The 12,856-nt window shown below is 44.6% G+C and overlaps 1 protein-coding gene across 7 annotated transcripts in view; it reads left to right on the forward strand.

Moving 5' to 3' along the window:
• MAP3K4 (mitogen-activated protein kinase kinase kinase 4) overlaps window positions 1–12,856 on the forward strand; it is a 116,052-nt gene that overhangs the window by 101,499 nt on the left and 1,697 nt on the right. For 6 of the 7 annotated variants that reach the window (XM_075924567.2, XM_075924569.2, XM_075924570.2 and 3 more), the window contains 3 exons: window positions 1,052–1,211; window positions 10,166–10,288; window positions 11,152–11,258. In XM_075924567.2, the coding sequence (XP_075780682.2) occupies window positions 1,052–1,211; window positions 10,166–10,288; window positions 11,152–11,258 (390 nt within the window). Of the gene's footprint in view, window positions 1–1,051; window positions 1,212–2,145; window positions 2,257–10,165; window positions 10,289–11,151; window positions 11,259–12,856 lie in introns of those variants that run through there. The other variant, XR_012902747.2, reaches the window with a different exon arrangement.

Raw genomic sequence — 12,856 nt, forward strand, 5'->3', positions numbered from 1 at the left:
TATTGCTGGGAGGAGGGATTACCAGACAAATCCACCATAGTACCATTTAACTTAAGAAGGGGGAACTCTACACGCAAATTAGGAATCTCTCCTCTCAGCCCCTCACAGATACCAGGTGCTCTCTTTTCTCCTCCTTCCCCCTCCCTCCCAGCTGCCAGGAGCCTTCTCTCTCCACCACCAGCTCTCCCCCCCCCCCCCCCAGTCATGCAGGGGTCTCCTCACTCCCCTCCACCCCTCTCCCCAGCCTACAGGGGCCTTCTGTCTCCTGCCAGTTCTCCCAGTGTTGCAGCCAAGGGCCAGGAGAGGGAGGGTTTGGGGCAGGGGGCTACCCAGCAAGGTGGTAAAGCCCCAGACTTGCTGGCCATTATCTTGGTGATACAGCTACCCCACTGATCTCTCTGCAGTATAGCTCTCCCCTGTGGCCATTCTCATTATCACGTCCCTCCTCTCTGTGCCTCTCCCTTTTCAAGTTATGGAAAACAGTCTCATTCCCAGCACTTCCTGTTTTCTTGGCACAACCAAACCTTGACTTTGCTTTAAGTTATTATAATGAGAAAACTGCATACCAAATTTGGTGGTCATAGCTCTTACCATCTAGGATGAGTTCTTGAACAAAAGGACTCTCTCACAAGACAGATGCACAAATCTCTAAGGCTACGTCTACACTGCACCATAGTTTGAAATATAAAATATGCAATTTGAGCTATGCAAATTGCGTATCTTATTTCAAAATAGCTTATTTTGTAATTTGGCATTGCCCATGCCGTACCAAATTTCAAAATAACCCACTGTTCCAAAACATCCCTTACTCCTTGTGGAATGAGGCTTACAGGGATGCCAGAATAGTGAGCCTGTTATATTTCGAAATAGCACTGCAGTGAAGATGTAGCCTAATATAGATAGATAGATAGATAGATGACCATGTTTCACAAGTAGCAAGGGTGATGGGAGGAGGCTATGGGTAAACATTGAGAGTTGAAAAGAAAATTGTTTTTAGAAATAATACCACCAGCACAGACATTAAAGAAATGTAATTTGCTTCCTGCAACAGGAAGAAATGTATATCTTCATGGAATACTGTGATGAAGGCACTCTGGAAGAGGTGTCAAGGCTGGGCCTTCAGGAGCATGTCATTAGGCTCTACACAAAGCAGATCACGATTGCTATCAATGTACTCCATGAGCATGGCATAGTTCATCGAGACATTAAAGGTAATTTTTTGAAAGTTAAGGTAATATTGCTTTTCAGTGTTGTAAATAAGGTATTGTCCAAAACGTTTGTGAGGATTTAAGGCAAGTACTCTGCGTTAGAGCAATAATTATGTTGTTCCCATCCCCTGCCGTGGCATCGGACAGTTGATGAGTTTGTATTAATGGCTGTTAACTTTTATTTAAACCATTGAGTTTGAAATCGTTGGCGCCCGGTGTTGCAAAATTAGGGCCAAATTCTGCACCTGGGTGCACTTGTGAAACTTCTTTTGAGTTCCCTGGAGGCCTGTGACTCCATGCAGGGACAGAATTTGGCCCTTAAATTTGTAGCTCTAGTACTACTGTGACATATCTGCTGTATGTTATTCTGGACTTCTGAAGGAGAGATGGAATTCTCTGGGAGTTGAAAAGTAGAAGATAATTTGATCATAGTATTTTCTCTGTGGTTCTGAGGGCCCAGGAAAGGGGGTAGGATTCCCAAGGGATAATAGTCATCATAGTGGTGAAAGGCTGCTGTTTTTGGAGAGATTATAACAACAAATAGATTTACAATGAGACCTCTCCATTGTTTCTCTCATGCATGTGAGCTGCTTATACACATTTTGCTCTCTGCCATCTCTTACAATGAACAGGCTGGGGCCACAAAAACAGCAGATTTTTTTGCCATGCTCATAGGACCCCCTCTGTCTTCAGGTTATCTCCTTTTCCCATGGGATCAGTAGCACAGCTTCTTATCTCCTGCTCCTTTCAAAACATTCTTTCAGTCTAGATGGGTTTTTTTTTTAATGTGACTTGTCTTCCTCAGCAATGCCACAGAAGGAAAAATCTTTGATTTTACACTCTTGATTCACACAAATTATTCCCTATAAATGCTCAGTTTACAACAAGGCAGTGCAACCCAACCATGCTGGGTTTTCTATGTCCCTCTTGCTCACAGGGCTCTGAATCATCGCAGCAGTCTAGGAGATTCCCAGTTGCTCTTGGTCCTTTGGCCTCGTGCTTCTCAGTTGGGAAAGAGCTGTCCATGACCCAGAGGCCACCCACCCAGGTAGGCCACTCTTGAGTCAGCTTTGGATTTTTCAGGAGATAATTGCTTTCTCCTCCTCTACCCTCTCCCAGCATTCTTTCCTTTCCTGTTCTCCCTCTTGGCCAAGGCTTTTTGTGCAGGTGTCAACTCACCTCTGTATTCTCCATAAACCCATGTCTATGATAGTCATTCCTTATTAGATAAGTATTTGGTAGAAGGTTGCTCCCTTCTGGAATACCAGATTGCGTAACAGAATCCATTGCCTATTACAGAAACTGGGCTTCATGAACTTCTTTAGCACCGATGCAGTGTTTCGCTAACCTTGGGGTGCACTCCTAGACTGACAAGGAGAGCGTCGTAATCTTGTCCAAGAGAAACACTGAAGTGAGAACTTGTATCCAGCAGTTCAGGGAGCTATATCACTGCATCACCCCGCAGGATCTCCAGTTACTGAGCTTTCTAATGTCCAGTATTACAGGAGTGTTCTTTGGGAACAATTCCAGCTTCAAATGTTGAAGCTATATCTGAAAAAGGTCCGTGTTCATAGTTCAACTCTGGAGAGGACTTCCCTAATCCTTCATGTTCAGGTAGGGCTCACATGGTGACAGTGGGAAGGTCAGCTATATATATTAAAAAAAAAAAGGGGGGGGGGGGTTCTTTGTGCTTCTCCAAGGATGCAATTTTCTTGGATAAATCAGATCAGATTAGGGGGTTATGTAGGTTGCCAGATGGCACAGTGTAATTCATCTCCCCCAGAAATGACACTGTTTACACGTGGTCTCTCACTCAGGGCAGTGAAGCAGGCACTATTCTGTTATCCTCCTAGGGTCCCCATGAAATGAATCATGTGAGGTCATATGCTTCCATTTTTGTGGAAAGAGGGAAGAGTTATACAAGAGGCTATGCCTCAGCACATACCCCTAGCATTAAATCCCTCATGCCCAGCTGTCATTCTTTTGGTGAATCTTTCTGTTAGCAGCAAACACCCTGTTTGAGTTTGAGTGATTTGCCCATATATATCACATTCTTGGTGTTTGGTTTAGTAGCTTGTGGCCACCATTTGTCTGTTGGAGCCATCCTTGCACTCTGACTGCTCTTTTGTGCCCCCTGCCCTTCCCCACCAATGCCTGAAGACTTAAAGGGCAGAGTGGGGCCAACAGTTGCTCTGTCCTTTCTTTCTGCACATGGCTGCAGGATGGAACAACAAACAGGGCCTCTATCTCTTGCACTTGGATACTGTAGCTTTATTTGTATACAGTTACATATCTTGGTTTATACAGTAGTTAATTAGTATTAGTTGGGATGGTTTGGGGAGTATTAGGCTACACCTCTTTTGATTGAAACCAAATTCCCTGCTCTAAAATATTGTCCCTCTTGTGAGGGAGCTATAGCCTTCACTGATGGGCATACCAGATGCCACTTCTATCTTGGCAGGGGAGGGGGGAAGCATATTCCTGAAAAGTGTCCAGTCTGCAGATTGTCAAAACAAACACTGAAGTTTGCAGGGAAGTTCCCCTGAACCTTTTCTTGTTTAATTGGTCAATGAGACCTGCTTCTGATCTTGATAGAGACCTTAATTGACAGAGCAATCTTCGTCTAAGAACTCTCCAGAGAGCTATGGGCTCCCTTATTAGCTCCCATGTGTCTCCTTCTAAAGAGACTTCTGTTGTCATCCCTGCACTCCAGTCCTTGTCGTCAGCCACGGAACTGTGGCAGAGAGCACCGCTTGACAAGAGTGCAGTCATGGGTCAGCTTCCAAGGCACTGAGTAACAAGAGGCAGCTCTAGTTGCCTCACTTATTCTTATCAAAGCATAGCACATAGCCTAAGACAGGTTCCTATGAACAGCATAAAGGACTCTGTTGTCATCCAGGCACATCTTCAGACTGTATTCATTTTTAGACTTGCAATACCATCAAAGGGGCTTTTAGTACTGCTGCTGGTACTAACATCTTTGGCACTCTAGTGCTGTCTGTTTCCAGCATGGTGCTCATGGTGCTGTCTTGGCACAGAGTTATGATATTAAATGACCTCACATTATCTGTGCTTCCTGAGTCACTACTATTAACATGTGGGGTGAGGGTATGCCTCTGTACTGGCTGCTGGCTTGATATTGTTACGGAGTATTTCTGGGGCACAGATGTGAGAGCTTCCTTATAGCACATCAAGAGACATCTGAAAAAACTGCCATTTTCTCTTTCCTCCTGTGGCTCTCAACCCTGGCCATACTGGACACCATGGGGGTTACACCTGACAAGGAGATTCTCCTCAACAGCTTTTTCTAGGGGGCAGGTCCCAGTTTCCATTAAGAGCCTTTAGTGTGCAGCAACATCAGCAGCCCTAGGGCCCCCACGCTGCGCCTTAGCAACAACCACAGCCAGCTGATGAACACCTACAGATAGCAGAACTCATCCCAGCTGCTGTCTCTTCTTCAAGCTATGGCTCCTGTAACTTCATCCTATCCGGACAATTCTAAAACTTCTCAGGGCTTTTCTGCATAGGACGGCAGGTGCTCTGGAAATCCCTGTGGAGATTGTACAGGTGAAGTCCTATAAACTTATGGGCGTTGTTCCCATCTTTGTGCTGGAGAGGTTGGCTATGGCAATCTGAGAGATCCTGCTAGAGCTAGCACAAATCTGTGGCCCATGCTGGAGTCAATGCCAGTGAAATCCAAGAGAAGTAATAAATAGTATTGGAGACTCTCTCTGTAAAACATAGCAGAAAAGTCTGCAAAAGACTAAGGTATGCAGCTAAGTGCTAAAGATTTCTGTTTGGGCAGTGCTGCAGCCCTATTCCCCATTTGAAGAATCAGATCCTCTGTATTATAGACTCTCTGGAAAAATAAGAGCTCTAGACTACCTGTTATTTCTATCAGAGGTCACCTTGAAATATTTTCAGCCCATCATGCTCCAGTCCAGGGCCACATGAGATTCTTGCACTCAACAGTAGAGAAGCTAGGTTTAGCAAGGGCCTGATTCATTTCCCTCCAGCACACACACCCTCCTCCCCCTTTGGATCTCAGTGTAGTTTCTGCTAGGGATTGATAAGTCCCCCTAAGCATTATGCTTTCTCTACCTTCCTTGAGTAAAACCAACCTTTTTACTAGCCGATCACATTAGCTCAAAGAGTTGGAGACATGTAAGCAGTCATGGCAGATATATTTGTTCACAAGGAAAAAGATCCCATCCCCCCACCCTTTTTTTTTTTTTTAAATGATCTCAGACTTTCGTCTAAACCAGATAAACTACTTATCTGTGTTCTTCCCTAAACCACACACCAGTTGAGGGAAGCTAGACTTCACCCATTGGGAGTACTTAGAGCTCTCTGCTTGTACTTTGATAGGACCAAAATATTTGGAATGTCCCCTAAATAGTGCGTAGCTTTTGCAGATAGGGTAAAGTCCAGCGAAGGTCAGGCTTATCATCCCAAAGGCTTTCTCAGTGGGATTTTGACAGTAGTAAATTACATTAACCGCTACATACTGTAGACTCCACACCAGTCAGGTCAGTGCTCATTTGACTAGAACACAGGCAGCATCTGGCTTCTTTAAATGTAGCCATCTCTGCTACCTTGGCATCAATAACATTACGTTTATAGAATACTGTTCCTGTGCAGGGGCATTAGGTTGTTTTGGCAGAGCTGTCTTACTGATTGAGTAGGATCCAAGCAACCATTTCCGATGCATCAAGTCACTACTGAGAGTCATCAAAAATGGAATATGTATGGGCGATCCCTCAAAAGAGAGAGAATGGTAACTTATGGTAACTGGGGTTCTTTGAGATGTGTGTTCCTATGCCCCTCCCCTGTTACAAGTGGAGATGGTAACACTTGAATTATATACTGGTTGACCCTCCATAGTCTGGCACCCTCCGGACCTCACTGGTGCCGAACCAGAGAATTTGCTGAACCACGGGAGGTCAATATTGTCTAGCAGCATTACCAGCACTTCACTGCCTACTGGTCTTAGAAGACATTTGGGGTAAATCAGAGCTAGAACAGCACAGAACATCAAGAGCCAGGACTGGTGGCTGTAAACAGACTTTATGGACCGTGGAAAATTTGGCCACACCCATGATAAGTGGACATCTGGCTAACTAAAATCATGCTGGACCAGAGAGTGCTGGACTAGAGGTTTAACATGTATTGGCAAAGGAGCTGACGGATGGTTGGTCTTGCTTTGCCCTTAATGCCCTCTGATGTGGGGAGGATGGAAGAATATTCAGAGCACAGGCATGGTTCAATGTGTACAGCTTGTCAGAAAACTGCAGTCTCAAGCACAAAGGGCACATGCAGCCAGACGGCAATACATCTTACAGATATAGATGACACATCTCTAAGAACCTCAGTTACTGTATGGTAAGTTACATTTCTTTCCCAATATGTACAGATTCTGTAGGTAATCGAAAGCCTATAAATAGAATTTATTCCTGTTACTCATTTTCTCCTATTAGTGCTTTTAAGCAGACAACTTCTCCGCCTCCCTGATTTTAAATATGTGAACTTTGTTTCTAAATGCTGTTATAGCTGTTGAGGAACTCTCTGCGTGGGCAGGATAGAGTTCCAGCAGCATGGCCCCACGCTACCTTTCCATAAACTGAGCATTTTCAGAAAGTTTAAAAAACAACTAATAGTCCTCCAGCACCTTAGAGACCAACAAAAAATGTAGATGGTGGTATGACCTTTTGTGGGCACAACCCACTTCTACTGATGAATGGAGTAAGGGTACAAATAAATAGCAGAGAAACAGAGGGGATGGAGAGGGAAAGAGAAGGAAAAAAAATAGGAAAAAATATTGTCAGAGTGTCTGTAATAAATGAGGCTAATAGGGTGGTCTGTAAGTACCCGGTACTTAGTTTTTTATGTCATTAGGGCGTGGAATGTAGCGGCCCATCCAGTTCAGGTCTTTGTTCAAACCTTGATTCCAGGTGTCAAACTTGTAAATGAAACCCAAGGTCCAGAGCTGCTCTCTCCAATTGGTTATTGAAATTGCTTTGTAATCGTATAGTCACTTTTAGAGCCATTAGTGAGTGCCTGGCAAATTGAAATGTTCCCCACCAGGTTTTGTGTGTTACCATTTTGAGTATCTGACTTATGTCCATTAATCCTTTATCATACAGACCATCTAGTGTGGCCAATATACATGGCAGAGGGACATTGCTGGCACAGATCACGTTAGTGGATGTACAGTTGTATGAGCCTCTGATGTGGTGGCTTACTCGGTTCATCCGAAGAAGTGGGTTGAGCCCACGAAAGGTGGTGATACCATCTACATTTTTTGTTAGTCTTTAAGGTGCTGGAGGATCATTCATTATTTAAGTAGTTTCAGTTACAGACTAACACGGCTACCCCCTGCGACTTTTGAGCATTTTTCGGGCCTGTATACATTTCCTTCCTGGTTTTTTGGGTTTCTTTGTGGAAGAGCTAAACTGTGCTAAATGGAAGTTGGAGAATATTTTAGAAAGGTACAGCATACAAAGGGTCCTGCACTGGCCCCTGTGCAGCGCTCCCTGGGGAACTGGCAGAAGGACATAGTACCCGGACGGGCACAAAAACACCTTTGTGTGAGGTGGATAGAAGGCTGCTAAGTGTGGATAAACCCAAGGCAGTTCCAGGCTGTACCATTTGTGCAGGGAGTAGTTTTGTTGATCCATGCGCCACTCATTTTCTATCAAGAAAAGTCACCACTAAATTACAGCATTGATCATGTTTCAGCATCTCTGCTATAAGACCCACCACCAGCCAACTCAGAGTTGATCTGTGATCACTTACACTATTATTCAAAGTTCTGCATGACTTGCATAGTGTATTAGTGCTTCTGAATTTGTTTGCTCTGACCATGTGGGTGGGTTGCCATGATATGGGAATGAAGAATGCTGGTCACCGAGGGCCAGGCTCTCCAGTCCACTACACTTTGCAGCTTCTCTGTGGAGCAGAGTGAATTTAGAATGGCCAGTGATTGGTCTTGGAGAACGATTCCACTGGTGTAAGGTGGCAATGTAGCCACCTTCTGCAAATAAGCAGCTTCTCTGGCTATGGAAAAGCAGCAGTATTGCTAGTGAGATGGGGCATAGTGGTACAAAACTCTTAATTTGACTAACTAGGCTACTACCAAATTCGAGCTCCGTTTTGGTTAATTTCATAGTCCTAGGATTTAAAAAATAGTCAATTTCATGATGGTATGACCCTGGGGCGGGGAGGCACAGAGCCCTTGTGGGAAGGGTCACAAGATTGTCTCTTCCCAGACTGGCCAAGTCTTTCCACTAAGAGACCACCTCTAGGGACTCTCTGAGCTGCAGGAAGTTCCATAGCTGCTGCCTTCAGAACCCATCTATGAAGGTAGCGCAGCTGCAGAGCTTTCTGCAATGGGGGGAATTACCTGGTATCTGCCAGGAAGAGGCCATTTAAGGGAAGAAGTGTCATCCTTTTTCCTCCTCTCCCCCGCCAGCCCTGTCAGGACCACTAGCTGGAGCATGGTGCATTATAAGAGCTAGATTTCATAGGGGAGACCTGATTTCATGGTCCGTGACTTGTTTTTTCACAGATGTGAATTAGGCCCTACTGTTAACCTACTGATGTAAGCTCTGTTAACCAAGTTGTTTACTGTGGTGAATTGGGGCCTGAGTGCTTTAGATAACTGGGTTCTATTCTACTGCAGTGCACTATGCAGCTCCGCTCAAGTGAGTGGATGGATACAGGGAGAGATGTCATGATGCGCATCTGACACACCTTAATTGCAAGGAAACCCCCCTATTACCTGAGTTTGAGCAATCACCTAACAGCACCTGTGAGCAGTTTGTCCAATTTTTGTATGTCCATGTGCAGAATGAATTTTATATGCATCAATATGGAGATAACCTGCAATAAATCACCTCCGTATTGGTGCACATAACAAAATTCATTCTGCATATGAATAACGTGTGGTGGGATAGGGCCGAGGGGTTCAGCTCAGGGTTGGGGGAATAAGGAGTCTGGCTGGGGTTGTGGACTCTGGGACTGAGGATGAGGCAGGAGGGTGCTCCAGGCTGGGGCCAAGGAGTTTGGAGTTCAGGAGTAGGCTCAGGGCAGGAGGTTGGAGTGAGGCTATGGGATCTGGACAGGAGGGGGCTCAGGGTTGAGGTGTGGGGTCTGGGAGGAAGTTAGGGTACAGGAGGAGGCTCAGTGTTGGGGTGTGGGGCGCTCCCATTTGTGGGGAAACAAATGGCTCTGCATGGCCTGCAGTCACTTACAGCCACAGCCCCTCAGAGTTTCTATTTACTGTAATTCCTGGACAATAGGAGCTGCGGGGGTGCAGGTGATGGGCAAGGAGGCAATACAGGGACAGAGCTTCCTGGCTTAGCAGGGGCAGAGGTACATCCTCAGGCCCTAGCGGTTTTAAAAGTAATGTTAGATCAGTTAAGTCTTTACAAAATCACCGCAAGATCGCATGTGATTTTTATGAAACGTAAAGCTGATCGATCATCTTCGGCTTGCCCAATAGAGGCAGATTTTGTGGTGGTTTTGCCATATGGAGCAGTGAGATTAGCATGAAACTCCCCAGATTCCTTGTACCCTAAAATGGCATAAGAACATTGGTCTCTAGTGTTTGTAAGACTAATGAATTAAACCAGTGGGCCACCTAGCCTCCTGAATGCTATATTTTGCTTTGCATGAAATTTAAGCCTTGGATCATATTGACTTGAACTGTTGATTTTCAGGATGTGCCTAGCCTTAATGTTTACAGAAGATCCCCAGCAAAAATTTGTGCTAAGAATTCACCCTTTCTGGAGTACCACCAAATCTTCATTTACCGTGCAGGTTAATCCAGCTATTTCATACATGCCATTTCTCTTAGCACATTGTGCTCCGATGTCCTGACTTCTCACTTAGGTAGCAATTTGACAATTTTTAAATTTGTTTTGTTGTTGTTTTTTGTTTTTGTTTGCACTTCCCAGGAGCCAATATCTTCCTTACCTCATCAGGCCTGATTAAGCTGGGAGACTTTGGTTGCTCAGTAAAATTAAAAAACAACACGCAGACCATGCCTGGAGAAGTGAACAGTACTCTGGGGACTGCAGGTGAGGAACAATGCGCTAAAATGGAGTGTTATGAATGTGTTTAGCATTGACTAGTGAAACCCTCTCTTAAAATACAGTACTGGGGATAAATCTGAGTGGATCTTGGTGTAACCTGATCTGGTAAGGCATTTGGAGAGGGGTGCTTGATAGACTGTATATAGAGAGGAAGTCACAAACAGAAGTTGAAACAGAAACAAAGATGAATATATCGTCTGAAAGCTCATTTGTATTCAGTGGAAAGTGTACGTAGCTGTACTGTCCTCTTTGACTAGACAAACAGCTAATCATGTTTGACCTCCTTTCTGTTCTTTTAAACATTTAATTTTTTTGCATCCCTGGTATGCCTAAACCCGATACCCAGCTCTTAGTTTAAGTAGCTGTACCTCCATGGAAGTCTGTTACATCAGCTCTGAAGTTGGTTCATTGTATTGATCATGAGCCTAGTCCTGTGTGTAAACTCCTACTGACTGCCATTGGTGGTCTTGGACTTAATTAGGTTATGGAATTCTAGAGTGGTAAGGCTACATCTGCACAGAAAGAGGATGTAACTACATTTCACAGGAGATTTCCTGTTGTTTCTATGTAAGATGGTATCTTCTGCCCCCTTATTGAAATAGCACAGTGTTCTTTTGCACTGGTGTTTAATCTGTTTTAAGGAAAATAGCCGAAGAACATTTATGCAGGGGCTGTTGCAGAGAACTCAAGAAGTCAGGCAATGACATGCTAAATACGAATAACCAGTGGGATAATTGACTGCAGATAATATTGAAAAGGATTTGATTGCTCAGTTTAATCACTTTATTTAGGTACATACTGTTCCTTCTGTTGTATAAACTGACGGCACTGTATGTGTTGTTTCAAAGCATACATGGCACCTGAAGTAATTACTAGAGCTAAAGGAGAGGGGCATGGACGTGCAGCAGACATCTGGAGTCTTGGTTGTGTTGTAATAGAGATGGTCACTGGCAAGGTAAGAACAGTTTATATACTGTATAAATCCAGACTGGTTCAGAGGCTCATGTATTTATAAAAAAGACTGTTGCAGTTATCATTGAACAGCGTAAAATTGATATTGATTATTAGCTGACATCCTCCAAAAAACCCACCAAAACCCAAGTTTGCAGACTTGCATGCTTTTTTTTTTTTTTATTGTCAAAGACTTTTCTCCACTTTGATAACACATACCTCCAAAATTACCTGTCATCTGTGTGACACATTCATTCCCCCTCTTCTCAGCTTCTTTTGAATTTCACAATAAAATTATTAGGAAATGCCATCTACTCTGACCACTAGAAATAGCATTTTGTCTTGTAATTGTAGATCGTTTTCTGTGTCCTACTTTAAATTTCTTCTCATTATTTTTGTTCTGTATAAGCTTGCAGTTACATTCCATCACCCCTCCACAGTTCTACGGTTGTTTCTGATCAAATGCTACAGAAATCATGTTTATCTTCCTTACTTCCTGGGCATTAGCAGTTGCTCTGTTTAAGCACAGCTTGGGCATAGGAAGCATGGTTCTAAATAATATGACTCAGAGGTCATTGAGTCCAACCTCCTGCCCAAAGCAGGACCAACCCCAACTAAATGAACCCAGCCAAGGTTTGGTGAAACTGGGACTTAAAAACCTCTACGAATGGAGACTCCACCACCTCCTTAGGCAACCCATTTCCATGCTTCCCGTCCTCCTAGCGAAATAGTTTTTCCTAATAGCCAACCTAGATTTCCCCCACTGCAACTTGAGAACATTGCTCCTCATTCTGCCATCTGTCACTACTGAGAACAGGCTCTCTCCATCCTCTTTGGAACCTCCCTTCAGATAGTTAAAGGCTGCTATCAAATCCCCCTTCACTCTCCTCTTCTGCAGACTAAACAAGCCAAAATCTCTCAGCCTCTCCTGATAGGACATGCTCCAGCCCCCTAATCATTTTCATTACCCTCCACTGGACGCTCTCCAACAAGCCCCCAATTGGGACCAAGCCCCCATTTCACTGCAGCATCATAACACTCCTGCACCACCTGACCCCAAATCTGAGCCTATCATAGACTGGAACCCCCCTCCTGAGCCTCTTACATCCCCAGACTCCTGCATCCCCACATCCTCAGTCTTCTGCCACAACATTCCTCCACCATCCACACATCACAAATCTGTGTCCTGAGCCCATCACTCACAACCTTCTTTCCCTGAGCCCCTCACATATCCAGCCCAAACTCCTGCACCCTCACATCCACAGTCCCTGGCTTGCTCAGCACCCCAACCTTCCACCTGAGCTCAACACTCCCCAGCGTAGAGCCCCCTCCCTGAGTCAACAGCCCCTTCTCCTGCATCCAAATTCCCTCCCAGAGCTTGTACTTCTCACACCCAAATTCCTCATTCCCACCCCACACCTCACTCTCACTAGGTTGAGACAGGTATAAGCGCTGGGGATAGCAAGTAATGGAGAGGAGGGGAACAGAGTAGATAGGCCTCACAGAAGGGAGATGGGTAAGGGAACTTGGGGAAGAAATGTGATTTTCATGAATTGATGGGTCTCTCTCTCCTCCCCCACCTTTTTTTTTTTTTTTTTTTTT

This window comes from Pelodiscus sinensis, chromosome 3, assembly GCF_052426305.1.
Source record: "Pelodiscus sinensis isolate ZL-2025 chromosome 3, ASM5242630v1, whole genome shotgun sequence".
Lineage (NCBI taxonomy): Eukaryota > Metazoa > Chordata > Testudines > Trionychidae > Pelodiscus > Pelodiscus sinensis.